This window comes from Manis javanica, chromosome 2 (genome assembly GCF_040802235.1).
Source record: "Manis javanica isolate MJ-LG chromosome 2, MJ_LKY, whole genome shotgun sequence".
Classification (NCBI taxonomy): domain Eukaryota; kingdom Metazoa; phylum Chordata; class Mammalia; order Pholidota; family Manidae; genus Manis; species Manis javanica.
In genome coordinates this window covers 187,724,940-187,752,800 of record NC_133157.1, presented here as the reverse complement: position 1 = coordinate 187,752,800, position 27,861 = coordinate 187,724,940, and the positions used below count along the sequence as shown (strand labels likewise).

Below are 27,861 nucleotides of genomic sequence, written 5' to 3'. Positions count from 1 at the left end.
TCCAGCAATTCTTCTTCTAGATATATACCCAAAAGAACTGAAAGCAGGGCATCATGGAGATATTTGTACAACCTTGTTCACAGCAACATTACTCACAATACCTAAACCATGGAAGCAACCCAAGTGTCCATCCACAAATGAGTGGATAAGCAAGAATATTATACAGCCTTAAAAAGAAAGAAAATTCTAACATGTGCTACAATGTGGATGACCCTTGAGGACATTATGCTCAGTGATATAAGCCAAACAGGAAAGGACAAATACTGCATGATTCCAATTATCCTGGATAGTTAGAGTAGTCAAACTCATAGAGATAGAAAGTAGAATGGTGTTGCCAGATGAGGAAAGGGTGTTACTGGTTAATGGGTATAGATTTTCAGTTTTATAAGATAAAAAGAGTTGTGGAGATGGATGATGGTGATAGTCGCACAACAGTATGAATGCATTTAATGCCATGGAACTGTATACTTAAAAATAGTCACAACAGTAAAATTTATGTTTGTATATGTTACTGCAATAATTTTAAAAATTAAGAGAAAAAAATTCCCAATGATGAATGGCTTTATATGCCAAGGTAACTAAATCCCAATAGCAATTACTAGCTTTCTCTATTACCCTGTCCTCTCCCCAAACCAAATATATTTATTGAAGTCAAGGTTCTTAGATTTTCATGAACTTGGGCTCTTGTATGGGCTACTTTCAGTATATTCCTAATGATTATTATCTTTTATTTGGCCACTTCCCTGCTTTTTCAACATCACAATAAATTCCAGTACTATGCTATTAGGCTCACACTAGCCTCCTTTGGTGCCATCTTAACTAAATAAGCATACCCTCACTTCCAAGAAGCACAATGTGCTGGCATTTTTAAAAGTCAAACAAACAACTCAGCAAATTCCCTTATGATAAATACCTAAAAATAAATTCTGGACAAAAAGTTAACCCAGCTACCAATGCACATCCTGCCTAGTAGACATAAGTCCCTGAGGTATCACTACCTATTCACTGAAAGCCCAGGTCAGTTACTCTGTGGATGCTAGAGCTAACACAGAGCTATTCTTAGAGATCCAATTTGTTCAGCTCCCAGGCTGATTACACTCTGGTGGGCTCTCAGATAATGTCGATTCAGAGAGTGTGCTGTATAAAGCACCAAATCTGAATTCCCATTATAGGTTTTATTTACTCAGATCTACTAGAAGGGCTCCAGATGAGAACATACCTTTCTCACCTATGCCCATTTTAATCTAGTTCCACCATCCAATATAATAAGAATGGCTCTCAAAAGCGAAACAAGCCACAAATACATGATTATGGTACTTATAAAGACCTGGTCCGAAATATTAAGAAATAAACTCTGGGCCAGTAAGCACTCTATTAGACTTAAGGAAGGTACTATAATTTGTTCCCAGAGACAATTGGTACCTAAGACACATATAAAGAAATACCTTGCAAGGCACACTGAAGAGTGGACAATACATGATAAAGAGATGATTGTCATAATACCTAACTGAACTTTTCACTTTTATTCTGTAAGTTCTCTTAATATCAAATGACTTGAGAAAAAATTGGAGAACTGATGTTGACAGAGGAAGAATCACTTGGCCTGATGGAGTCAGTTTTACCTAAGCTCATTTGTTATGCCTTATGTAATCTTTCAAAATTTTAAGTAAATCAAGTGATTGAAATGTAAAATTTTGCTTTTATGATGCTGTTATTTCTTAAAAATAAAAAAGTATCTCATTTTATGTCTTTTATTATTTCATAATGTCATTTTTGGTTAAGGGCACAGAAAAATTAATGCTATCAGGAAATATCTATTTAATTCAATTATTCATATATTCACAAATAGTTATTGAAACCACTATAATGTACCAAGCCCCAAACTACTTACTAGAGATGCAGTGATAGAGAAGTTATTTTCCATGGGCCTTACAGTTCAGTGAGAAAGATAAACAATAAATAAGTAAATAAACAAATCATAAACAAGATACACATGTTTTTTTAGAAAATTAAGAGTAATATGATAGAGAGTAAGCAATATTGAATGGGAGTAACACCCTACAGAGCACAGTCAGAGAAGGCCTCTCTGAAGCGCTGACAGGTGAGCTGGTACCAAAGATAAGAATGAGCCTTCCACATGGAAAACTGGTGAAATGCATTCCAGGTAAGGAAGCAATATATGTGAATGCCTATATGAAGGGAAGGACCTGGTGGCTTCGGGGACAGAAAAAAGAAATGAGGGGAGAATGGTATGAGATAAGGTTAAAAAGGGTATGAGATGATGTGAAAAAGACAGCCAGAGCCAGATGGGTATTGCCTTCCCCGCATGTCCCAGTAAGAAGTTGTGTGAGAAAGCACTTGAGAATTTAAGCACAGGAATGACATAATCTGATTCCATTTTGAAAAAGATCTCCCCTAAAGATGTATGGAGACTGGGTTGGAGAAGGAAGCAGAGAGACTAATTAGGAAACTATTGCTGGAGTCCAAATGACAGAAAATAGTGGCTTAGAGTAAAACGATAATAACAGAAATAGAAAGCTATATTTTAGAAGGAGAAGCCAACAGGATTTAGTGATGAAGTCCAATTGTGTAAAGAAAGGGGAATAATATAGGGTTATGCCTAGGCTTTGGGTTCAAGGAACAGGGTATCCAATGATGCTCTTTTGGGGGGTGCATATTAAATTTGAGATATCTATTATATATCCAAAAGAGATGTCAAGTAGAAAGGATATATGACTATACAGCACAGGTCAGGATTAAAATACACATTTAGAAAACATTAGCTGCTATGGACTAAATATCTGTCTCTTAATCCCCAAGGTGATGGTATTAGGAGGTTAAGCCTTTAGGTGTGATTAAGTCATAATGGTAGAGTCCTCATGAATGGGATTAATGCCCTTATGGAGACCCCATAGGGATCCCCCACCACTTCTACCAGGTGAGGACCCAGGGAAAAGATGCCATCTATGACACAGAAAGTGAGTCCTCACCAGACATGAAATCTGCCAATGCCTTAATCTTGGACTTCCCAGCTTCCAGAACTGTGAAGATAAATTTCTGTTGTTTATAAGCCAGCTAGTCTATGGTACTTTGTTATAATAGCCCAGATGGACTAAGACATTAGTAAACATGCAGATCATATTTAAAGCCATAGGAGTTCCCCATAATCTACTCTTTCATCCTTAGAATTTGGTTTATATTCAGTTGACCTTATAGGTAAATTGGAGTATTTATCTGAGGAATACAAGCCAAATAACTGATAATACACTCCTGTTCACAAAGGACTATAAGATTCTGTTCTAGCTAAATATCACCCCTGGTAAAATAGAGAAAAAAAAAAAAAAGAAACCTTCATAGGAGTCATTTTAGGTGGCAAAACTTGTTTGAGACCATTCATTATGTTTCAAGAATCCCCTAAGCCCTCCCAAAAACATACCAAAGTATTGATTCCATGTAAAAACCAATTCTCAAATTAAAATCAGTCAAAAACTAAAATTGAGCCAAACTTTAAGTAGAAATTCTACAGAGAAAAAGGTTACTCGTGCCAACCAAATCATAACTGCTCACAAGAGGTCAAAATTAGTCCAAGGTAAGATCTGAAAGAAATCAAAGCCACATTCTTTTCAACACCAGAATACATTTCTTTACCTTGTCAAAGAACTTAGGTAAATTGTTTCTTGTAAATAACTGGCTTTTCAAGCACAATTTCAAAGCTAGTAAACTGGTTAGGTCAATTCATGCTAGTGAAAATATGGAACAAGCTATTTGTTATTGGACTGTTCCCTTCATTAAAATGTAGCTTTGTGATTAACAGGTCTTTAATGTCCAAGTATCTATATTATCCATTGTTATATAGTGTTACATCTTCACTAAAATATAATAGGTATTAAAACAAAGAATATTCTAATCACCATAAATTATCTCAAGGAACTCAAGTCAAAGCTCATTAAAACTAGGAAGACGGCATATGAAAATAATCTGAAAATTATCCTGCCTACAAAAACAAAAATTAATTTAAATACAAAGCTGAGTACACAGGAAGTAAAAGCTGAGGTACCAAAAATGAAGATGTAGATACAAACCAGAGCAATATGCTCCAGAACTGACACTGTGTGTTTAAGATTTTAATATCTACACAGGGACAGCACAAAGATAAAAAAAAGTAAAGCCGTAGGCCTACAGGGCTGAGTTGAATTGATAATGATGCACAATCCAGGATACAGAAAACTCTATACCTTCAGTGAAAGGGTGCCTTTCTTTGCTATACTTGGTACACCTTCCCTTGGACTTAGTATGAGAGTGTGGCTGGGAATGGGATGGACGGGAAAGTTGAGAGACCCCTTCTGAGGAACAGGCATAAAGTGCTGCTTGAGGTACAGGGGCAAGACAGGAAGACTGAGAGAAAATCTGCAGATAATCAAGGTCTTTCCATGAATAATAAGCAGTAGCTGTCTAGTGTTTGACATAAAAATAGAGGAGTCCAGAAAGCAACATAAGAACTAAATTCGTTAAAAAGTTTAAAAGTGCTAAGACAAAAAACCATTCAATGCAAATTCTAAATCCAGCCAACATATCCTTCAAAAATATGGGCGAAATAAGGACATTTCAAATGTGCAAAAACTGAAACATTAAATCTCCAGCAGACCTGCACTACAAGAAGTATTAAAAGATTTTGACTGAAGGGAAGATACCTGGTTCTACAAAAAGGAATAAAGAATATCAGAAAGAACAAACATGTTAGTAAAAGACTGTTGTTTAAACTTAAGTATATGCACATACACAGACACATACAATTTATTTTTAAAAACTGTTGATAACTTACGGTTAATTTTAATAACAGTGTAAGGTGGGGTTTCTAGCACATACAGGTAAAGGCATGTAGAGCACAAAAGGCAGGAGGGTGGCCACAGGAAGTAACCTGATGTAAGAGCCTTGCATTATTCATAAAGTAAGAGAACATTTTGAAAGTAGACTGTGATAAGTTAAAGATGCATGCTGTAATCTCTTAAGCAACCCATAATAAAGATAACAGAAAGAGATACAACTGAAAAAGTCAATAGAGAGAAAACAAACTAAAAAAAGCACTTACAAGAAAGGAGAAACAGAGGAACAAAGAACAGAGAGGACAAAGAGAAAAAAACACCAAAGACAGTAGACTTAAACATATTGATAATTACATTAAATGTTAATAGACTCATTAACAGCAGAGATTACCAGACAGGATACAAAAAGCAAGACTCAATTAGATGTTATTTACAAGAAATTCATTGTAAACACGAGACATGTGGGGTACTTGCTTGCTTATTTTATCAGATACTGAAGAGGAGTGTTAAAGTCTCCTAACTCTGATTGTGGATTTGTCTACTTTTCTCCTCAAAACATTCAATAAAAATAAAGACAGCTTCAAAGTAAAAGAATAGCAAAAGATTTACCACAGAAACACTAAGCATAGAAAGCTGGTGTGGCTACAATAATATCAAAAAAAGTAGACATCAAAATTGGATGTTACCAAACAGAAAGAGAAACACATTATAATTAAAAATGTCAATTCATCAAGAAAACATTCACATTCACAATCTTGAATGTGAGTGACCTAATAAAAAAGCTCTCCAGCAGATGATACAAAATTGCAAGTATTAAAGAGAACAGTAAATAAATCCACAGAGTTATGAGACTTTAATACCTCTCCCTCAGCAACTTATAAAATAAGTACACAAGAAATCAATAAGGATTTAGAAGTCTTGAACCAAGTCATTAACAACTTAATCTAATTGATGTATATGAAAAATACATTCAACATCAGAAATCATCTTCTTCCCCAGTGCATACAGAACATTCACCAAGAAAGACTACATGCTGTCTCAATATTAATTCCAAAGGATCAAAATCTCAGAGCACGCCCTCTGATTGCAATGGCTTTAAATTAGAAATTCGTAAGATGTCTAAAAAGTACCCAAATATTTGGAAATAGAGCAACACATTTTAGTAACCTATGGGTCAGATTTAAAAATCAATAAGAGAACTTTTTAAAATAGTTTAACCCGGTAATAAAATGTAAACATACATATCAAAATTTCTGTGATGTAGCTAAAGGAGTTCTTAGTAGGAAATTCATAGTTTTAAATGCCAGTTATTGAAAGGACAGTATAGAATTAATAAGGATTATTAAAATTATAGAAAATTAAAACTGTTGAAATTATAAAAATAATGCTTCTACTTTAAGATGCTAGAAAAGGAAGCAAAATAAAGCCAAGTAAGTAGAAAGAAGGAAATAATAAAGAAAAGAGTATAAAACAACTTAACAAAAATCTAACAAAGCAAAACACAGACAAAAAAAGAAAAAACTGATTCACTTCTGCCAAGACTGATTGTGTAGACAGAAACAGCGATAGAGAGAAAACACAAATGATCAGTAGCAAGCATGAAAGAGGGGAAACCTCTACAGATCACATCAACATGAAAGGTTAATAAGTGATTATGATGATTAGCTCTATGGTAACAGATTCAACAACTTCCGATTTCCCTCAAAAACAAACATCAAAATACATAATAAGAAATAATCTGAATGACTTCATATAAAATTGAACACATAATTTTTTAACTCCCCACAGAGAACTCTAAACTCAGCTGGCCTCACTGGTGAATTCTGCTATAAGTTTAAGGAAGAAATAAACTCTTTTGAATAAAATTATTCATTTTATAAGATCAGCACAACCTTGAAACCAAAACCAGAAAAGGACATTGAGAAACAGAAAATTACAGGCCAATATTCTCCATGAACACAGATGAAGAAATTCTCTATAAAATATTAGTAAATCAAATCAGAAATAAGGATATATTTTTTAAAGAATATTATATCATAACCAAGTGAATTTTACCCTAAGGATGCAAAGTTGCTTATGAAAAATCAAAGATTTTTATTTACCACATAGCAAATTAGTGGAGAAAAATCATGTAATGATATCAATAGAGGGAAAAAACTCCTAAATAAAGGCAAACTCAGTAAGAAAAATATTTTCTTTTCATTGTCTTCCTTGATCTCTACAAAAATTTTACATCATGTTAAAGTAAAAAGTCATCTGACTTTTTATCCCCATACTCCAACCCTCTTTACCACTTTATTAAGTGACCAAAAATTCCTACACTAACATCTCAGTGACTATCCTTAGAATTGAAACTGGCCAAAAGGCAGCAAAAGACAAGGAAGACAGCTGGATGACTTCTAACTCTTAGAAACCATGAAGTAGACAATTAGTACATACAATTCTGGGATACATTTGCAACAGAAACATATCTGCATGTTGTACAGGGCAGGGGGAAGAACTAAAAGTAATCATACCATTATAAAGTAAATTTTAAATACAAAAAAACAGCTCATGTAGATTATTTTAATTATATAAGTGAATATATTTTTATTTGACATTGTTCTGAAGGTTCTAGCTAATGCAATTAAACAGGAGAAATAAATCAGGAAGGAGGAGGTAAATTATATTCTTATTTTCAGGTCATATGGTTTTATATGGCTAAAACTCAAGAGAAACATTTGAAAAATTATAGTAAACAGTATAATTTAGAAAGGTGGCTGTATATAATAACATACAAAAATCAATATACTATTACATAAAAGAAAAAGTAATAAAATACTTCATTTATAATTTTAAAATAAATTGTCAAGAAGTATGCAAATTAAATAAATAATGCCACTAGAAGATACAAAGATGAATAAATAAAAAATATTGTAATTTTAAATATGAAGACAATATCATTAAGATGACAATTCTCAAATTTATCCATAACTTAACATGAGACCAATAAATAAATACTTTTATGATTTATTTAGAACTGAACAAACTGATTCTAACACATAGAAGGAAAAACAAAGGAACAAATATGGCCAAGAGACTTACCTTGCAACCTTGGGGTAGGCAAAGATACCTTAGGTTACGAGAAACACTAACGGTAAAAGAAAAAAGTTAATAAACCAGAGTACATCAAAATTAAATTTTTCTGTTCTCCAAAAAATAACATTAAAAAATAAAAAAGCAAGCAAAATGGTGAGAGAAAACATACTCTATATATAGATTTGATACTTATATCTAGAATATAGAGAGAGAATGCCTGCAAATCCATAATAAATAAGACAAAAATGGTATTTTAAAATGGACAGATTTAAGCATACATTTCACAATATACATAATATGTACAGCCATAATGCTGCTCAACATCATTAGTCATGAGGGAAATGGAAATCACTCCACATTCACCGGAATAAATCAAATGAAAAGACTGACAACACCAAAAGCTGGTGAAGTTGTGGAGCAATGGAACTTTCATGTATTGCTAATGGAAGTTAAAATTATACCTGAACTTTGGAAAACTGTTTGTAATTAAAGTTAAACATATACCAAACATCTCGTCCCAGCAACTCTAACTCCTCAGTATTTATCAAAGAGAAATAATAATATATGCCCACCAAAGACCTGTAACACTAATGTTTGTACATATAGCATCTGTATTTGATACAGCCAAAAAATAATGTGAACTTCCCACATGCCCTTCAGCAGGAGAATGGATAAACAAATTGTGATATACTCATTCAGTATAAATAGTCAGGAATAAAAAGGAACAAACTATTGATATAGGAAAAAACATGAATTAATCTCATAGACTTTGAGAGAAAGAAGACAGTACATAATTTATTATTCTATTTATATGTGAAGTTCAAGAACAGGCAAAACTAAGTACAGTAATAGAAGCCAGAAGGATAAGTGATAGACTCTTGGGAGAGGGTGGTGAAGAACTGACATGGGAACTTTCTAGGCTGATGGAAATAATATACACCTTGATGAGGGATGGTAATGTTGAAAATACATATTTTTCAAAACTCATCAAACTATACTCAAATCCTGTACATTTTATTGTAAGTTAACACTTCAATTTTTTTAAAGGAATTCATTTTACATATAAATAAACAAATTGAAAATTTTCATTGTAAGTATCACTTCAATTTTTTTAATAGCCAAGAAATTTTTGAGAGGAAAAGAGCAATGTGAGGTAACTGGCTCCAGTGTTGTAACAGTGGAGGAGGGGGGAAGGGATCTGACACAATCTGTCCCAGTAGGGAGAAGTAGTTTATCACCAAATGGTTTAGAAGTACCTCAGCATCTCATATGGAGATAATGATAAACTTTTAGTTCGTTTTTTAACTATTCTTGACAGACAACATAATTTCTCCCCCCACCCCTCTATTGCTTATAGCCAGGGTGGGGAGCCCACTCCCACTGCCACTCCCTAATAGGCCACTGACTAGTGGCTATAAGGTACCAGTAACCATATTAAAAAGGTACAGTCATTAAACTATGAACTACTTGGTACTGGCTCAAGAAGAGAAAAAACAATGTAAGGATTAAAGGGTCCAGAATGGACCATAATACATATGGGAATTCCATATATGAAAAAGGTGGCTGTGTACATTAGTGAATAAAAATCGGTTACTAAATAAGTAGCACTGTGATGAATGGGTAACAGTATGAAATAAAGCTGGATCTGTGTCCTATAGCTTATATTAAATTAATTCTGAACAAGTCAAAGTTCTAAATACTTAAAAAATGGGATACCACACACACATGCGCGCTTGCGCGCGTGCCAGGATAGAATATGGGAGAATTTGTTTTTGGCATCTTGGAATAAAGAAGGGTTTTCTTTGTGTTATAAAACCCAGATGCCAAAAAAGACCAATAAACTTAACTACAAGGCAATTAAACATTTTTACATATAAATAAAAGGAAAAATGAACACCTGCGATATTTGCAGCATATGTCAAAAGGAATTACTTTAATATTTAAAGGACTCATATTGTTAAAAAACACAGGAAAGAAACTTTGTTATCACTAATCTTTTGAATTTTGACTATGTCCCTATATTACTCATCCAAATACATAATAATGTCCTTAAAATAAGCATAAACATTTTGTATGCACTGTAACAGTAATAATGAGGTACTATATTCTAGAGACATTGGAATTGGAAGTCAGAATGGGACCAGAAGAAGGAGTTAAGGGCACTGAAGTACTATTCGTGTGGGAGGGGAACTGAGAGCAGAGACCACTTTAAAGGAAGAAAAAAATGAAAAGAGGAATCATGAAAATACGAAATTAGTTTATTCAGCCAGGGATGAAGACTCACAAGCAGCTCCATACAAAAAAGAGCTGGCCCTTCCTCAAGGGAGGAACAACCTAAGACAGGCACAGTCGCAGGGGGGCCATCAGGTGAGAAATTGGGGATCAACAGAGGTGAGGCTTAGAACCTCACCCCCCTGTTTTGAGAGAAATCTTCTGCATCCGTGGATGTTTTGTTGCCTGGATTAATACTTAGTCTATAGGCACACCTGATCATCTACATTTGCCCTCTTACAACTAAACTATGTTTTCTACCTCTATCTTGCATCTACCTACCACTTCAGCATTTTATTTAAAATAATAATAATAATAATAATAATAATAATAATAATAATAATACTAAGGGAGAAACGTGAGATTCACATATAAATCAAGTATAAAAATCAAACGAATATTCATATTTGACCTGATTGTTTATAGTTCATGATGCGTGATCAAAACTGACAGTTTCTGTGATGAATGCCCTTGTACTGTTCACCATGTAAGAATTTATTCACTATGTAAGAATTTGTTCACCATGTAAGAACTTGTTTGTTATGCTTCAGAAGATTGGAGACTGTTGAGAATTAGGCTTGGGGTTGATTAATGATTATGCACTGAGTCCCCTTTACAGAATTTTATTATTGTTAACAACCATTTGATCAATAAATATGAGAGATGACCTCTCAAAAAAAAAAAAAAAAGAGCTGGCCCATAACGTGTTCTCTCCTGGCTCTGTCCTAGTCAAATTCAGTGAGGGCCTTGGGGAGACTAGGCAGAGCCAAGAGTGGAAGAAAACATCCAAGACCTGTTAGATCACCACTGGACCCCATGGCGATCACAGAAGAATGACCAAACCAGTAGCATATCTGGTTCTAGTTTACCCTTTATGTTAAAATGCAACAACCTGCCATTTAGTTTTGAAATATGATGGTGAGTTTTATGTTCCTTATGAAAGTAAACCTTAGGCACTTAGGAAAGAGGGTCCTAGGAATCCTGGGGAAGGAGTCAATATTGAAATACAAAAACTCTTGAGTTAGGCCCTGTTATTACATACTTATTTATTACCTCCATGTAAGACATGAGAAAGCGAGACTGAAATGCAAAGTAATTGGCCCAATAATGTAGTCAGCAAAGTGATAAAGCCTGGCTTTAAACTCAGGCATTCTGAGAGCAGACTTTATGTTCTTAGCCACTTCGTGCTGCATCCCACCTCAGCCCATTTTATACCATCGCCCACAGCTCACTGTTAGAGAGAAGCTGTCATGAGAATTAATGAAATGATACATGTTAAAAAGTTCAGTGCTCTTTACACATATTATTTAATAAATGTTAGCTGTTATTATTAACAAAAATCTCTTGCTTAGTTTCCTAAAAGCCCTTCAAACTCAACTATCTCCATAAGGAAAATAATTGTGCTGTCTTCCTGTCCCAAATATTCCCTCTATCTTCCATATGCTAGCTTTAGCACAAATATCCTCATTCAATGCAAAAATCTAATTATCATCATGGACTCCTCTATCTTTTCTATCCTCTTTATTCAACCATGAAACTACTGAATTTTAGCTCTCTATTCTCAAATCCATTACCCCATTAGCCACCAACACTTGTACTATCTCAGGAGCTCATAAGCTCTCATCTACGGGAGTTTGAAGTTATGGGAATCCCTTAGAAGACAAAGAAACAGGCTTCATTTTCAGTTATAGATTGGATGGAATGGAATACACAATTGTAATCATTTGATCAAAGGAAAAATTATCTAAAAGATGGGAAAGTGGCAAAATATATAATCAGAATATGTATGACCTTTCTCTGCTCTTATTACCCTATGCTGCAATTGTAAATATTTACTATAGTCTCTCCAACTTTCTCAGAACTCTCTTGTAACTAAACTGAAAATCTCTGTAAGTCAGTTTTTATTACTAATATCAACTTCTATAAAACTTCAACATATTATCATTACCAGCATTTTCATTTGTCATATATATTTTTCATAATTTTCCTGTAGGATATTTTATTTTAGAGATACTTTATTTCTATGAAATGATACATAGAACTTACACAATATGAATGTTTGAGTCCTGTTTATAAGAGACCATAACCAGATTTTCCAAGGTCAGTTGCCCACTTACACAAATTACACAGGTAATCAGGTGAATAAGGTTTAGAATTATATGTTTTTCACTAAGTTTAGAATATATAATATATTCAAAAAATTTCAGCAGTCTTTATCTTTTGATTTACTCTAAACTCTTCCTGCTTTCTAAATGAATTTTTTTCTGTATTCTTGTTGAATTGTTATGTTATCTAAATAATACAGTTCAAAATACTTCTATATTGAAAAACTCTAGATGTTCGTATTACACTGTGTTGCATTACACTGAACAATGTAAGACTTCAGGTCTTTGTCAGGCTTACAATAAAACAGGCAGAATGGGAATAGCAGAATTTAAACTTATGATTTCATTATAACAGCTTGGCTCCAACAAAGCTGTTATGTTCAGTTTCTAGAACAATTTTATTTAAGTCATACATGTTACTGTATTATTAAATAGGAATACAAAAGCAAATAAATTAATCTACCACTGTTAAACAGTGTTAACAGGAAGGAATACAGCTCCACACAACTATTGCCCAGATGAAATGGAACAATAAAATACACTATAAATTGAAAAATACTTTTAAGTATATGCTGAATTGCAACTTACATATGAGAATAACATTGGGTAGCTAGACATACATACCGGGTATGAAAGCCTGGATAATGTGCTTAAATCAGAAAAGGCATCAGATTGCAGTGAAAACAAAGAGCACCTTGCTCTAAATAACATAGCTGCAGCTGCAACCCAACAGATAACCTTTATACTTCTAAAATGTGAGAAATACTACAAGTCATATATCATCCTTCCACACTCTTCATTTCAATAATAATCATTAGCAACATCATATTTTACAATAAAGGTTAGTAACCTGTCAATAATGAGTAAAATTTTTATTTATTATTGTCTCAAGAGATACGGGTAACCTAAGAGAACTAATAACTACTGCAAAAAGTGAAAGAGGAATAATTTAAGATCTGTATTAAAGTGGTCTTTAAATAAATGATATATCTCTAGATAGAGAAAGGAACATCATTTTGTTCCCAATACCATAATTCCACTATGCTCTCAATAGGCATGAGTAGCTCACTATTTTTAAAGATAGTTAGAAATATGTTCTAACCTAAAGGAAATAATTTACCATAGAAGTTTAGTTACGTTATTTGTTCCACACATCCTAAAAAGTCTGAGAAACATCCAAATTTTATAAAGAATAATTTATTCCTCTTTACTTTGATTCTATGTGAAGATAGATCCATATTTAAGGAAATAGTCAATCTCCAAGATAACATATTCATATTAATTTGCTGTTTGCAACCTAAGGTGGTTTGTAATATATGACTATGAATGTTACATTGTGTTAAGTGATCCTAATTCTTCAAATATTTACAGAGGCAAAAACAGATAGATGAGTATCTGAGCAATACTTAACATGTACACCTTTATTCCACTTCTGTATTTCTGAAGCACAGATATAGATGGTTGTATGGTTTCCCTGCTGCACATTGCATCTTTGCTAAGGTGTCCATTACAAATGTTTTTGGCTGTAATAGAAAATCTGATTACTGGTGGAGAAAACAGGGGGTGGGGATTATTCTCACATTGAAGAAAGGGGTCCCACGGAGTTGGCTCAGTGTCTCAACAATATCATTACTAGTGACTTAAATACACTGATTTTTCTCTCATCTTCACAAATGAATGAAGCTTAAGCATCACTTTTGCTTTAAAAGGTAGTGTGAGCTACATCTTCACTCTTATATCATGACTTCCTAGAAGCCCTTATACATTTTTTATATATATCATTTGTTAGAACTATATCACATATCTATTCCAAGTTGCAAGGAAAGCTAAAATTTTTCTGTTTCTTATGTCCTTCACTTGGGGATTGCAAGAGATAAGAAAGTTGAAAATGTCTGTTAGGCTAGTCATTGAAGAGGGTCTAGAACAATCAGCTCTTTCGATGCATTTATTCAAAGTTCCATACATATGTTTCACATGTAACACATTCACCTCCTCCATTAGGGAGATAATCCCAAAGTCTCATCTAGTTATAAAATCTAGCCCTGAATCTAGGATCTCAAAAGTAAAGCAAATCCTTCCATTATTGTTGAGTGTGGATCCTTGTGAACCACTGCCGCATACACAAACAACAAGCCAGCAGTTCCCAACACACCTCATACACAATGGTGGAGAAAGAACAAGGTTACAAAAACTCTCACTCAAACTCTCACTCAAAAATGAGAAGAATGAGGAGGAGGGGGAAAGAGATGGCAGTGTGAGAAGTGAGGCAGAAACCTCCTCCCAAAACCACATAAAACACAAAAATGCAGCAAATACAACTAATTCTGAAGAGCAACCTCAAGACTGGCAGAACAGTCTGCCTACATCTAGGGAAAAGAGAAGACCTCACAGAAAAGGGTAAAGTAGCAAAGCCATGATCTGGCAGGACCCAAGCCCTGCCCCAACCCCAGCTCACATGCAGGAGGAAAAGAAACAAAGCATACAGAGAGTAGAAGCCCAACACTGGTAAACACCCAACCCTGGAGATCTGCTCTGGGGGCAGAAACCCACATTACAAGGTGCCCTGGACATTCGTGGGATTGGAAGGCAAATACAGGCAGAACACTCAGAGAGACTGAGATTCCAGCCACTTATGGAGAACAGGTACCCACAGCCAGCTGCTCTGGAACAAAAGAAAGGTAGGCACTTTGAAAGAATTCCCAACAATGAGAGGGGTGCTAAAGGGTCAAAGACTACACAGAGATTGCTCTTCAGGAGAAAGGCAGGTGGACAAAATCGTCCTGGCACACTCAGGCCAGCAGGCTGGGAACTTTCAGAAGCTTCAGACTCTCTATCCCCCTGTCTGGCAATGCAGCCCCAAGGCCCTCCACAGTGATACAAGGCCTGCCACTCTTTCTTCCTGGTAGGCACAGGTCTCCACACCTGCTACCCCACCATTGTGCCAAGCCAGAAGGAGGGTGGCCCCATCTACAGCACTTACAGGGGCAAAGCACAGAGGCCCCTCCCTGCAAACAGCCCAATGGACCTGGCAGTAGAGGCAAGCACTGCTCCAGGAAGCAGGAAAAAGCTCTTTCCTTCTGGCAGGTGCCAGTGCCATTCGCCTGCTATATCCACCATTGCAGTAGGTGCTCAGCAGCTCCACAAAGTAGAGCTTCTGGGCAATAGAGGGTGCCACCTACACACAGTTACTATATCATAAGACTAGAAAAATTAAACAGCTAAAAAATTCAGCAGACACCAGAAAGAGGGTCAAGAGAAATTGCAATCATCAATCTTCTTCATAAAGGTGTCAAAATAAAAATCATAAAACATGCTCATGGAGCAACAGAAAAATATTCAAGATCTCAGGGGGGACTTCAAGAAACAGATAGAAACTTTAAAAAATACAGTACCTGAAATGAAACATACAATGGAGGGATTTAAAAGCAGATTAGATGAGGTAGAGGGGACAGTAAATGAAATAGAAATTAGAGAATAAGAAAACAAAGAAGGTGCGGCACAGAGAGAAAAAAAGATCTCTAGGAATTAAAGAATAATATGAGAGTTATGTGACCAATCCAAACAGAAGAATGTTCACATTATAGGGATACCAGAAGAAGAAGAGAGAGAAAAAGGGAAAGTCTCTGAGGAAATAATTGCGGAGAATTTCACCAATCTAGGGAACAAAATACTCTCTCAGGTCATGAAAGTGCAGTGATCTCCCAACACAAGGGATTCTAGGAAGATAGAAAGACAACACCAAGACATATAATAATTAAAATGGCAAAGATTAGGGACAAGGACAGAGTACTGAACGAAGCCAGAGAGAAAAAATGATCACGTATAAAGGAAAGGCCATCAGGCTATCAGCAGATTTCCCAGCAGAAACTTTACAGGCCAGAAGGGAATGGCATGATATACTTAATACAGTGAAACAGAAGGGACTCCAACCAAGAATACTCTACCCAGCAAGATTATCGTTTAAATTTGAAACAGGGATTAAATAATTTCCAGATACGCAAAAGTTAAGGGAATTTATCTCCCACTAACCATCTCTACAGTGTATTTTAAAGGGACTGCTGTAGATGGAAGCGCTTCTAAGACTAAATAGCTGTCACCAGAGAAAATAAAACCAGAGTAAAGAAAGTAGACCAATTAATTACTAACCAAATGCATAATTAAATCAACTACCCACAAAGTCGGTCAAGGAATACACCAAGAGTACAGAATATGACACCTAATATATAAAAAGTGGAGGAGGAGGAAGAAGATAAGGGAGAAAAAAAAACTTTTGATTGTGTATGAAATAGGATAAAAAGCAAGTTAAGCTAGACTGTTAGATAGTACAGAAGCTGCCCTTGAACCTTGGCTAACCAGGAATCTAAAGCCTGTAATGGCAATAACTACATATCTATCAATAATCACCCTAAATGTAAATGGGCTGAATGCACAAATCAAAAGACATAGTTACAGAATGGATAAAAAAACAAGACCCATATGCTGTCTACAAGAGACACACTTCAAACCCAAAGACACAGACTAAAAGTGAAGGGATGGGAAAATATATTTCATAAAACTAATAGGGAGAAAAAAGCAGGAGTAGCAGTACTTATATATCAGACAAAATGGACTTCAAAAAATAAAAAGTCACAAGAGACAAATAAGGACATTACATAATGATAAAGGGGTCAGTCCAACAAGAGGGTATAACCATTATCAATATCTATGTACCCAACAGAGGAGCACCCAAATATGTACAAAAAATACGAACAGAATTAAAAGGGGAAATAGAATGCAATGCATTCATTTTAGGAGACTTCAACACACGACTCACTCCAAAGGAGAGACCGACCAGACAGAAAATAAGTAAGGAGACAGAGGGACTGAACAACACAGTAGAACAGATGGACCTACGAGACATCTACAGAACACTCCACCCAAAAACAGCAGAATACATACTCTTCTCAAGTGCACATGGAACATTTTCAAGAATAGAGCATATACTAGGCCACAAAAAGAGCCTCAGTAAATTCAAAAAGATGGTTATTGTACCAACCAGCTTCTCAGACCACAAAGGTATGAAACTAGAAATTAACTGTGCAAAAAAATAAAATAAAAAGGCCCATAACACATGAAGGCTTAACAACATGCTCATAAATAATCAGTGGATCATGACCAAATAAAAACAGAGATCAAACAATATATGGAGACAAATGAAAACAGCTCAACACCCCAAAACCTATGGGATGCAGTGAAAGTAGTTCTAAGGAGAAAGAATATTGCAAAACACACTTACCTCAAGAAAGAGAACAATCCCAAATGAACTGTCTAAACTCACAGTTAATGAAACTAGAAAAAGAACAAATGGGGTCTAAAGTAAGTAGGAGGGACATAATAAATATTAGAGCAGAAATAAATAAAATTGAAAAGAATAAAAGAATAGAATCAATGAAAGTGGAGCTGATTCGTCAAGAAAATACAATAATTACCCTGAACACTAAAGACACTCATGAGAGAAATTAAGGACACCAATAAATGGAAATACATTCCATGCTCACAGACAGGAAGAATTAATATTGCCAAAATGGCCATCCTACCTAAAGCAATCTACAGATTCAATGCAATCCCTACCAAAATGCCAACAGCATTCCTCAACAAACTAGAGCAAACCATTCTAAAATTCATATGGAACCACAAAAGACCTGGTATAGCGAAAGAAATCCTGAGAAGGAAGAATAAAGCTGGGGAAATTATGCTCCCTGACTTAAAGCTCTATTACAAAGCCACAGTAATCAAAACAATTTGATTCTGGCACAAGAACAGAGACATAGATCAATGGAACAGAATAGAGAACCCAGATATAAACCCACACATATATGGTCAATTAATATATGATAAAGGAGCTATGGATATACAATGGGGAAATGACAGCTTCTTCAACAACTGGTATTGGCAAAACTGGACAGCTATATCTAAGAGAATGAAACTGGATTATTGTCTAACTCCATACATAAAAAAGTAAACTCAAAATGGATCAAAGACCTGAATTTAAGTCATGAAACCATAAAACTCTTAGAAGAAAACATAGGCAAAAATCTCTTGAATATAAACATGAGCAACTTTTTCCTGAACACATCTCCTCAGGCAAGGGAAACAAAAGCAAAAATGAACAAGTGGAACTATATCAAACTAAAAACTTCTGTACAGCAAAGGACACCATCAGCAGAACAAAAAGACATCCAACAGTATGGGAGAATATATTCATAAATGACTTATCAGATAAGGGGTTAACATCCAAAATATCAGCAGAACAAAAGGGCATCTTACAGTATGGGACAATATATTCATAAATGACTTATCAGATAAGGGGTTAACATCTAAAATATATAAACAACTCACACGCCTCAACACACAAAAAGCAAATAATCCGATTAAGAAATGGGCAGACAATCTGAACTGACACTTCTCCAAAGAAGAAATTCAGATGGCCAACAGGCACATGAAAAAATGCTCCACATCATAATTATCAGAAAGATGCAAATTAAAACCACAATGAGATATCATCTCACACCAGTTAGGATGGCCAACATCCACAAGACAAAGAACAACAAATGCTGGCGAGGATGCGAAGAAAGGGGAACCCTCCTACACTGCTGCTGGGAATGTAAATTAGTTCAACTATTATGGAAAGCAACATGGAGGTTCCTGAAAAAACTAAATATAGAAATACCATTTGACCCAGGAATTCCACTAGAAATTTACCTGAAGAAAAAAAGATCCTTGATTCAAAAAGACATATATACCCCTATGTTTATCACAGCACTATTTACAATACCTAAGACATGGAAGCAACCTAAGTGTCCAGCAAATGGATGGATAAAGAAAATGTGGTATACACACACACACACACACACACACACACACACACACACACACACAATGGAATTTTATTCAGCCACAAGAAGAAAACAAATCCTACCATTTGCAACAACATGGATGGAGCTGGAGGATATTATGCTCAGTGAAACAAGCCAGGCAGAGAAAGACAAGTGCCAAATGATTTCACTCATTTGTGGAGTATGACAATGAGGCAAAACTGAAGGAACAAAACAGCAGTGGACTCACAGACTCCAAGAAGGGACTAGTGGGTACCAAAGGGAAGGAGTTAGGGAGGGTAGGTGAGGCGGGAGGGAAAAGGGGATTAAGGAGCATTATAATCAGCACACACAATATAGGAAGGTCATAGGGAAGTCCTTACAGCATGGAGAAGAGAAGTAATGACTCTATAGCATCTTACTATGCTGATGGACAGTGAGTGCAATGGGGTGTGCTGTACTTGATAATATGGGTGAATGTTGAAACCACAATGCTACTCATGTGAATCCTTCATAAGATTGTATATCAATGATTTCTTAATTTAAAAAAAAAAGTGTGAAGAATGAAAAATATACAGTGGTCAACTGTCCATAGCACACAGCAATCCCTACATAAACAATACCTTAATTTCCTTGGTTATCCTATCTACCAGACTCCGATTCAGCTATCTGGGAAGTTCTTCCTTGACTGCTAGAATTCTCATTCCTTGTTTCTGCCCATGGAACAATGTTCTTTATCCATTACCCCCCTTGGCTCTATACAAGGTTGGCATTAGCAAATGTACCCTTCTTGCATTCTGTACAGCCTCTATCTCCACTGCTAGAATACACATCATACTGCTGCTATGTGTACAGGATATTGCCTTGGAGACCAAACAGTCATAGAATATTTGCTATCTAAGCTTGGGGTTTCTTTAGCCACTAACCACATATGGCTCTTTAAACTTAATTTAAATTAAATTAAATTAATTCAATTTCAGTTCCTCAATCACAATAGCCATATTTCAAGTGTTGAATAGCTCTATATGACTACAGCCCACTGTACTGGATGTTAAAGATATAAAACATTTTCATCATTGGCAAAAGTTCTATCGAACAGTGCTGCATAAAGAGTATCATAAAAAGCCTTGTTGAATTTTATTGGCAATGTTCCAAATCCACATAAAATTAGTGTATTTTTATCTGTTAGTCAATCTGTGTTTTAAAATACAGACTGTTGCATTATGAAATCTTCTCAGTAGAAGAACGTCATTTCTACAGCTGAGTTGTCACTAAGTATTTCATTTCTGAAATAGGTGTCAGAATTCATTATGAAAACTACAGACAATTATCAGACCGTTCTGTATGTTGTGTTAACTATGGACACAAAAGTAGCACTAGAGATTCTAAAGGCTTTGAATTGCCTGAATTGCACTAATTAAGAGTGAGATAATAAGGTTGCCTGATAGAAAGCTGACAGGTTCTCTAGGGAACCTGTTCTGGATTGAGGAGAATGATGATGCACAATCTGAGACATGTCTACAGTAATTGACCTGTACATCTTCAAAACTGCCTCAAAAGTTTGTTAGAATTACTGCAGAGAGAAAAAGAAGATAGTCCCAGTATATTTTCTTCTGCTCAGAGATTTCATCTTAAACATATATCTATATTTGCCAACACCTACATTATCCACAACCTAATAAGTAACTGAAGCCTGAAAAGAATGAGAAGATTCTGGCAAAAAAGTAAGCACTATTTAGATGTCAGCTAACAGATGTTCTCTTTGGCTTTTATGCCAATTTGAGTTTGGAAAACTTGAAAAGACCTCAAGTTGTAGTCTGACTCATCAAAAAGAATCAGAATAGAAAGATGTTATCTATGTTTGAAGGAAGCCACCTGTCTCCAGAGCAAACCTCAATCCAAATTAGGCTTCTAAGGGTAGACACTAGCAGAGTATTAAAGCCTGGCATATAATCAAATTCTTTATAACTATTTTTAAATTCTAATTATATCTGATAACATGAGGATATGAGGTAGATATCTTACCAATCTCTAAAACAATTATTAATAAAAATAAAAACATATTAAGTACTTAACTGCAAATATATACTTCAGAAAATCCATGTTCAATGTTTTATATGACTCATTATTACAAAGGTTGAATCTTTATGTTAACTCAAAACCTTTTAAAAACTCTCACCAGTACAATAATGAGTTTAGGGAAACATAATAAGATTAAAGGATTTCTTATCACAATGAGGAATGATAGAATATCTCCTTTAAAAAAATATGAAATTCTAAGGATGCAAGCCTCTTTAAGAATCAAATAAAGTCATTAAATTTCAATCTGTAATATAGTAAAATATGTGTGTTTTAGTAAAATCAGATAGCATGCTTAAAATATATTAATGTTTAGCAATTATCATGCACTAAAACTATAACAAAACACATGAAAGTATGTAAATTAAATACAGCTATAAGATTAAAATTAGCAATAATAATAAGAAAAAAATAATATTAGACAGAAAAAAGACTCTAACCACTTTGTCCTCCTGGTGTGAATATCCACGAAAGCAAGTCAGAAAGGACAAAAAAGACAAAACAAAAAAGAAATAATTAATTCCATTCTTAAAACAAGTAAGAGTTTTTAAGAATTTGTTAGTGAAATGAAAATTCTGAAAAGTCTAAATTACGTTTTGACTAAAATATAAACATCTTAAGAGGAAAAACGTTTCCATACATTCAAGCAGAGCATGCTATATCCTAAAACATATTAAGATATATAACAGATTAATTTATATAAAAGCAAGTAAATACCCAAATATAAAGGAGAATGTTATTCCCACAAATAGAATCATAATTAAACACACAATTAAAGAAGAAAATTGAAAAATGTTAAGGAAAATAGCTTTTATGTACAGACAATAAAAATTTATCTTTAATTTCATCATACTATCAAAAAATACACAAAATGCAATTTTATGTGAATATTGCTCTAAAAGTTATTTTTGTCCCATTAAGTTAAACTTTTCCACTAAAAAAAAAAGAAAAAAATTAATTAGAAGAAGTCATTAGAGATAAAATGTTATTGATTATAATTGGTAGTTTGAGGTCATAATTTCCCAATATTATAAATATGGCAAATGGTAAGACACATGATTTGGTCAGGAGAACATATTTAAATATGCTAAATTTTAAACTTGTTGCATTTCTCTTTATTTAAGTATAAAATAATGATAATATTAGTAAAAGTGATAATGTAATAATCTAACAACTTATATACATTTGAAATTAAAATAATGTGTTGAGGTATCACTGTTTTTCTGAAATATTGGTGGCAGTACATTATACTTGTGACTAAAAGGAAGGATTTTACAATCAGACTTCTTAAAATTCTACCTTTTTAAAATAACATTTCTACCAGTATATCTTGTGTAATTTTCTTAAGCTCTCTAAACCTTTACTTCCTTATCTGCAAAATAGGGTATTAATGTTTACAATAGGGTTTTCAAAGAACTGAATAACAACATAAAAAGCTCTCATTACAATGCCTAGTACATAGTTCTATATCTGATATTCTAGCCTATTACAACATAGGCAATTGCATAAAAGAGATAGGATTGTATCTTTTACATTACTATGTTCTTGACTGCTTCATTTGAACAAATGTTTAAAAATAAAGATCATATAAAAGCTATTTACATAGTCAAGGACATCTACATCTACTGCCAACCATTGAGTCCAACAAAAATCATTTATGGAGCATTCATTATACATGTATCAGTAATATACTAGGTTTCCAAAATATAAAAAATGAGTAAGACAGTTTTTGCCATCAAGGAACTAAAATGTGACAGAGAAATCAATCATTGCAGAACAGGAATAACAAAGCACTATGGAAACACAAATGATCGAAGACGCAACAGAACTTGAAGAAGGATTAAGAGGAAGGTTTCTAAGATGTAAGCACGTTTTTAAAGAATAATTAAGAGAATGTCAAGCAAGACTGGCAAGAGAAAACATTTTATGCAAAGAACATGGAATATGCAAAAAGCATGAAAAAACAAACAAGACTGGCATAATTTGGAATACATGTAGTTGGGAATAACTAGATTTCAACATATGGGTGAACTAAAATTTAGAAGCATAACTCTTTCACAAGAAAGCTCACATTGTAGAAATTGAAAGAAAGAAAACGAAGTTGTAACTTATCAATTTGCTAATAGTTTATCCTTAACAGATAAAACAAGTTCAATGTTATAATATTCATGGAAAACTTGGCTACAATAGGTATATGAAAAAATACTGCCATCATAATATTTCAACAAGAATAAAAATATATAAACAAAGTCTATGATATGATTTATAAAAAAGGCATAATATTATTAGGTACTATTTACTGAGTGTTCTCTATTCTACAGTGTTCAGACTGGAAGGCGACAAGTCTGGAAGAAGGAAGAACAATTAGGAAGTTGATTCAGTATTTTGGGTAAAACAAATGTGACGATGGTATGAACTATTATAGTAACAGGAGAAATTGAAAAAAGTACACTGATTTAGAAGATACTGAGAGGTAAAACCCCTTAAGACTTCATTGAGGTAGAGGAGGAAGTAGAGAAAGACTCCCAGAGTCTGCCTTGGATAACTGGGAGGATAAGAGGACAATTCCTTGAAAGAAAAACAAACAACCACCTCCCAAAAAGAATGAGAAACAGATTTGGGGGAAAATAATGAATGTAGGTATAAACAAGGTGAATTTGAGGTGCCTATTAATACATCCAAACAGATTTTCAGTAGGCAGCTATATAGGTGGACCTGGAGCTTCAATGAATAATCCAGTTAATGAAATCATAACTGTAAATCAGCAGCATATCTATATTTGAAGCTTTAGGACTGAATAAATCTCCCAAGGAGATTGTCAAAAGGAGAATGAGGATGATAAACCCTAATCAAAATAGTTCTTCTCTCTGAACCAAAAGCCTTCCAAAGCAAAGCAATTCAAAACCAAAGGACTGGCTACATCTTCTAACCAGATTTTAATAATAAAACTAAGTCAGTAGTTTCACTGCATTTGTCAAAAGTGTTATTAATCTCATTAATAATCAAACTGGAATTGTAATGTATAAATATAAAATATTATCAAGGACCTTAAGACAAAGATGGATTAAAAGCTCACATGAAATATAAAAAATAAGTCACTGTGGAGGATTATTTTTACTTTAAGCATATGGATAATTTGGATTTTAAAATGTTCTTTAAGAGTGAATTTCAATGAATCATTTGGGTGCTTTATGCTTATTTCAACTTTGTACTTAGTCTGTGTTTTAAAAGAAGACTAAATGGCTCAATTCAAAGACTGAAATTGCCTTATATATTTTATATGCATATTCATTGTGGCAGAGTTGTTTTATGTATAAAATAAAAATATTAACCCAATATACAAATACAATTACCTAACTGAATAAGAAAACATGTGACAGTACCTTGCATGATACCTGACATATACAGTATGTAAGAAATCTAATAGCATAAAATTATTGCAACACACTCCCATAGGACCTACTGTGTGTCAGGTATATGTCTAAGTGCTTCACAAATACTAATTAATTTTCACAATAGGTACTATTATTTCTATTTACAGAGGAGGAAACTAGGCAGAGAGATTAAACATTCTGGACAAGGTCACATAGGTAGTAAATGATGAATCTTGTATTCAAACTTAGTCTCACTTCAGAACTTGCGCTGAAGCTGCTACACAATACTACCTCTATAATAAGTGTCCTCTGTTGGCTTTATATATTTTTCTACAATTTAGTTGAGCAATTAATTATTTAGGTCATAATTACTAGACTTTAAAACTCTAATAATAACTTAGAGAATGTCCATAAGTATCTATAAACAATTTAATAGTATAAATATATAGGCATATATATTTAAACTTTTTAAATAGCTATTAAAATGTATGTTTTATTTCCTAAAATAATTTTATACTCAAAAACTTTTTCTTCATAATCAATTCTCCTTATGTCCATCCTTACTATCTCTTCTGATTGTAACTAATCACATTGTCTCTCCCCAAGATCAATCTACCTTAAGAATTAATATATTCTTGTCCTGATCATCTATAGAATTGATCTATTGTTCTCTTTCCTCTCTGATATTTCTCTTGATAGTCATAGTACCATTTCAGACAATGATGAATGGTGGCAGTTTCATCTGCCAACATCTATTCTTTGTGCAACTTTCTGTTATTAGTTCCTCAGTCACCTAGGAAACTATCAGTTTCCCTTCGACTCCTTCTCTAGATATTCAGTCCTTCTATACTTTCTTTTGTGAATTGCCAAAAAGACAGACACCTCTTTCTCTACCAATGCTGTGTATTCTCCATTAGCTACCATCACTGTCTCTCTCTCTTTGCCTAGCTTCTATAATCATTCCAAAACCACCTCTTTTTTGCACCAGTACAATATTTGTCCATCTTCTGTGTCCATCTTCTGGTCTCATTTTTCAAGAACTGCAACAATTACATACTGCCTATACCATTTATCTTCATTCATCCACAAGTTTGGACTGCCATCTTCAAGAAAACATTACCACAGTGCTGAGTTGCAGCAAGCAGCTAGATCAAAAGACAATGCCTAACTCAGAATAACAAGCCCATGATAAGTACACCAGATATTTTTCTTTCATTCATTCACTCATTTATAATGAAGAATTATGTGCCAAGCATATAGCAATCTACAGTAAGCAAGAGAAATTAGAGACATACAATCAATCAATAATAGTAGAATGTTATGAGTATTACATTAGAAGTCTGTAGAATCCACTCAGGAACAAATGAGTGAGTGATTAACTTATATGGGCACCCAAAGAAAGCATCATGGAGGGAAGATGATTAAATTCAGAAAAATGAGAGGTGTTCATCAAGTGGATAAGGGTTGTAGGTAGACGTAGGGTCTAGGGGGAAGCAGTACTATAGTTTAGATTAAAGCAGCAGGGTAAGCAAATGCACAAGAGATGAAAGGTAATGATAGAGCTCTCCTTGGGACAGTGCATTCTAGAATTATTACTTCATTTGGTGTCCCAGAGATTTTTACATGATGATGTTATATAAAGACAAGATTCAGATTAAGCAGGGTTGAGGAGCATACTTTTCCTTTGAGGAGTCAAAGGGCAATTATAAAAGTCAGTTGAAAAGAAAAATTCACCAAACAATAAGTGTTCACAGGTAGACCAATTTTAAGAAAAAATGAAAAATGCATATGAAATCTTTGCCTTATGTTATTCACACCCATCTATTCTCCAGAAATCCTTCCTTCCATTGCAGGGGTATACTATTCGCAAGACTATTGCCACATACCTCCAAGTATAAAAAGCCAATGGAATCATTCATAGATTCTTGAATAGAACATCACCAAATTGGTAGCTACAATAGTTTTTGTAAGCTCACTTGATCTTCTAGTTACCCACAGAGAATTTTGCTTTTACAGATATGTCGGGGTTTGGAGACTGAACCAGATGAAAGCTGTACAAAAAATGCAATGTAGAGAAGGACTGAGCTCATATGAACTTTGGTGAAAATGTCTTCTATTATGCTGGGTTTGAAATATTTTGCTTCCTTCTAATGCTAATAAACATTAGGAGGTATAAAAATATCCTAAGATTCTGCAAGTTAAACTGTTTCTTATGGTCACTACATCATCATGCACCATTAGGAAAGTTGACATCAATGAGGAAAAACAATTCTTTCTTCCTTTTAAATTCTACTAACATTTTCTAATAATATTCTCACACTTTCTAGATTTATTCAGCCTAAAGGCTTGAAATTGAGGATTCACCTAATGCAACCACTTGCTTACTGGTAGAACTGTAAATTATATAATTCTGATAAGCTTGCCTGCTTTACTTATTCTTCAAATTCCTATGAACATAGTTTTCTAAAAGAGCACTGCCCTCAACACTCCCATGTTATATAAATGTGATAGGGGATAAAAAGCAAAGCTTAATACATTAGATATAGTGACATAAGAGAATTAATGAAGTTTCTCAATTCCTTTTTAAAAATTACTTTAGCAATAGAAATATTTGGCTTTGTAATATATTTTTCCAGGTACTTTTAAGAATATCAAGAGCAATCTAGTATTAATTTTGAAACCATACAATGTCAAACAAACCTAGAGGAAATCTAGAAATCATTTAGATTGATGTTTCCATTTTACAGATTTTAAAACAGGACACTACGACATGAAGTAACATGCCAAACAAAAGTCATACAACACCAAGACAGGAACATAATTGTTTCAACTTAAGCTACTTTCTTCCCAGGCAATGTAAAATTTTCCCAATATGCTGACACACAATAATTCAATGAAGTCTAAAAGAAAATTTATATACAACATATTTGTCTTGGGTATGTGGAAACTGACTGTGTATTTCACTAGCACACTACCTATAGACTTGCAGGTAATTACCATGACTTGAAATTTTTAAAAAAACTTCCTAGAGGATTGCAGAAATATTCTAATCACTATTTTATCTCTTAGTGCAATTTAAATACTAATCATCAAAATCGCTCATGTAAATGATAATGACTTGGTTATAAAGTATGACATCTACATTATTCCATTCTTACTCTCTAATATGCTGAACATACATATCAATATATTATAAGGGACTTGCTTAAGGATCACTTTCTTTTATATTCATCCTAAAGTTTTAAATCATTCTGCTTCAAATCTGATAATTTATGGT

At 34.0% G+C, this 27,861-nt stretch overlaps 1 protein-coding gene across 25 annotated transcripts in view; it reads right to left on the bottom strand.

The window, feature by feature from the left end:
- RIMS2 (regulating synaptic membrane exocytosis 2) overlaps positions 1–27,861 on the bottom strand; it is a 570,663-nt gene that overhangs the window by 417,129 nt on the left and 125,673 nt on the right. For 15 of the 25 annotated variants that reach the window (XM_073229921.1, XM_073229922.1, XM_073229923.1 and 12 more), the window contains one exon: positions 21,651–21,662. The exons of the other annotated variants lie outside the window; for them this stretch is intronic. In XM_073229921.1, coding sequence (XP_073086022.1) covers positions 21,651–21,662 — 12 coding nt within the window. The remainder of the gene's footprint in view (positions 1–21,650; positions 21,663–27,861) is intronic. 25 annotated transcript variants of the gene reach the window in all.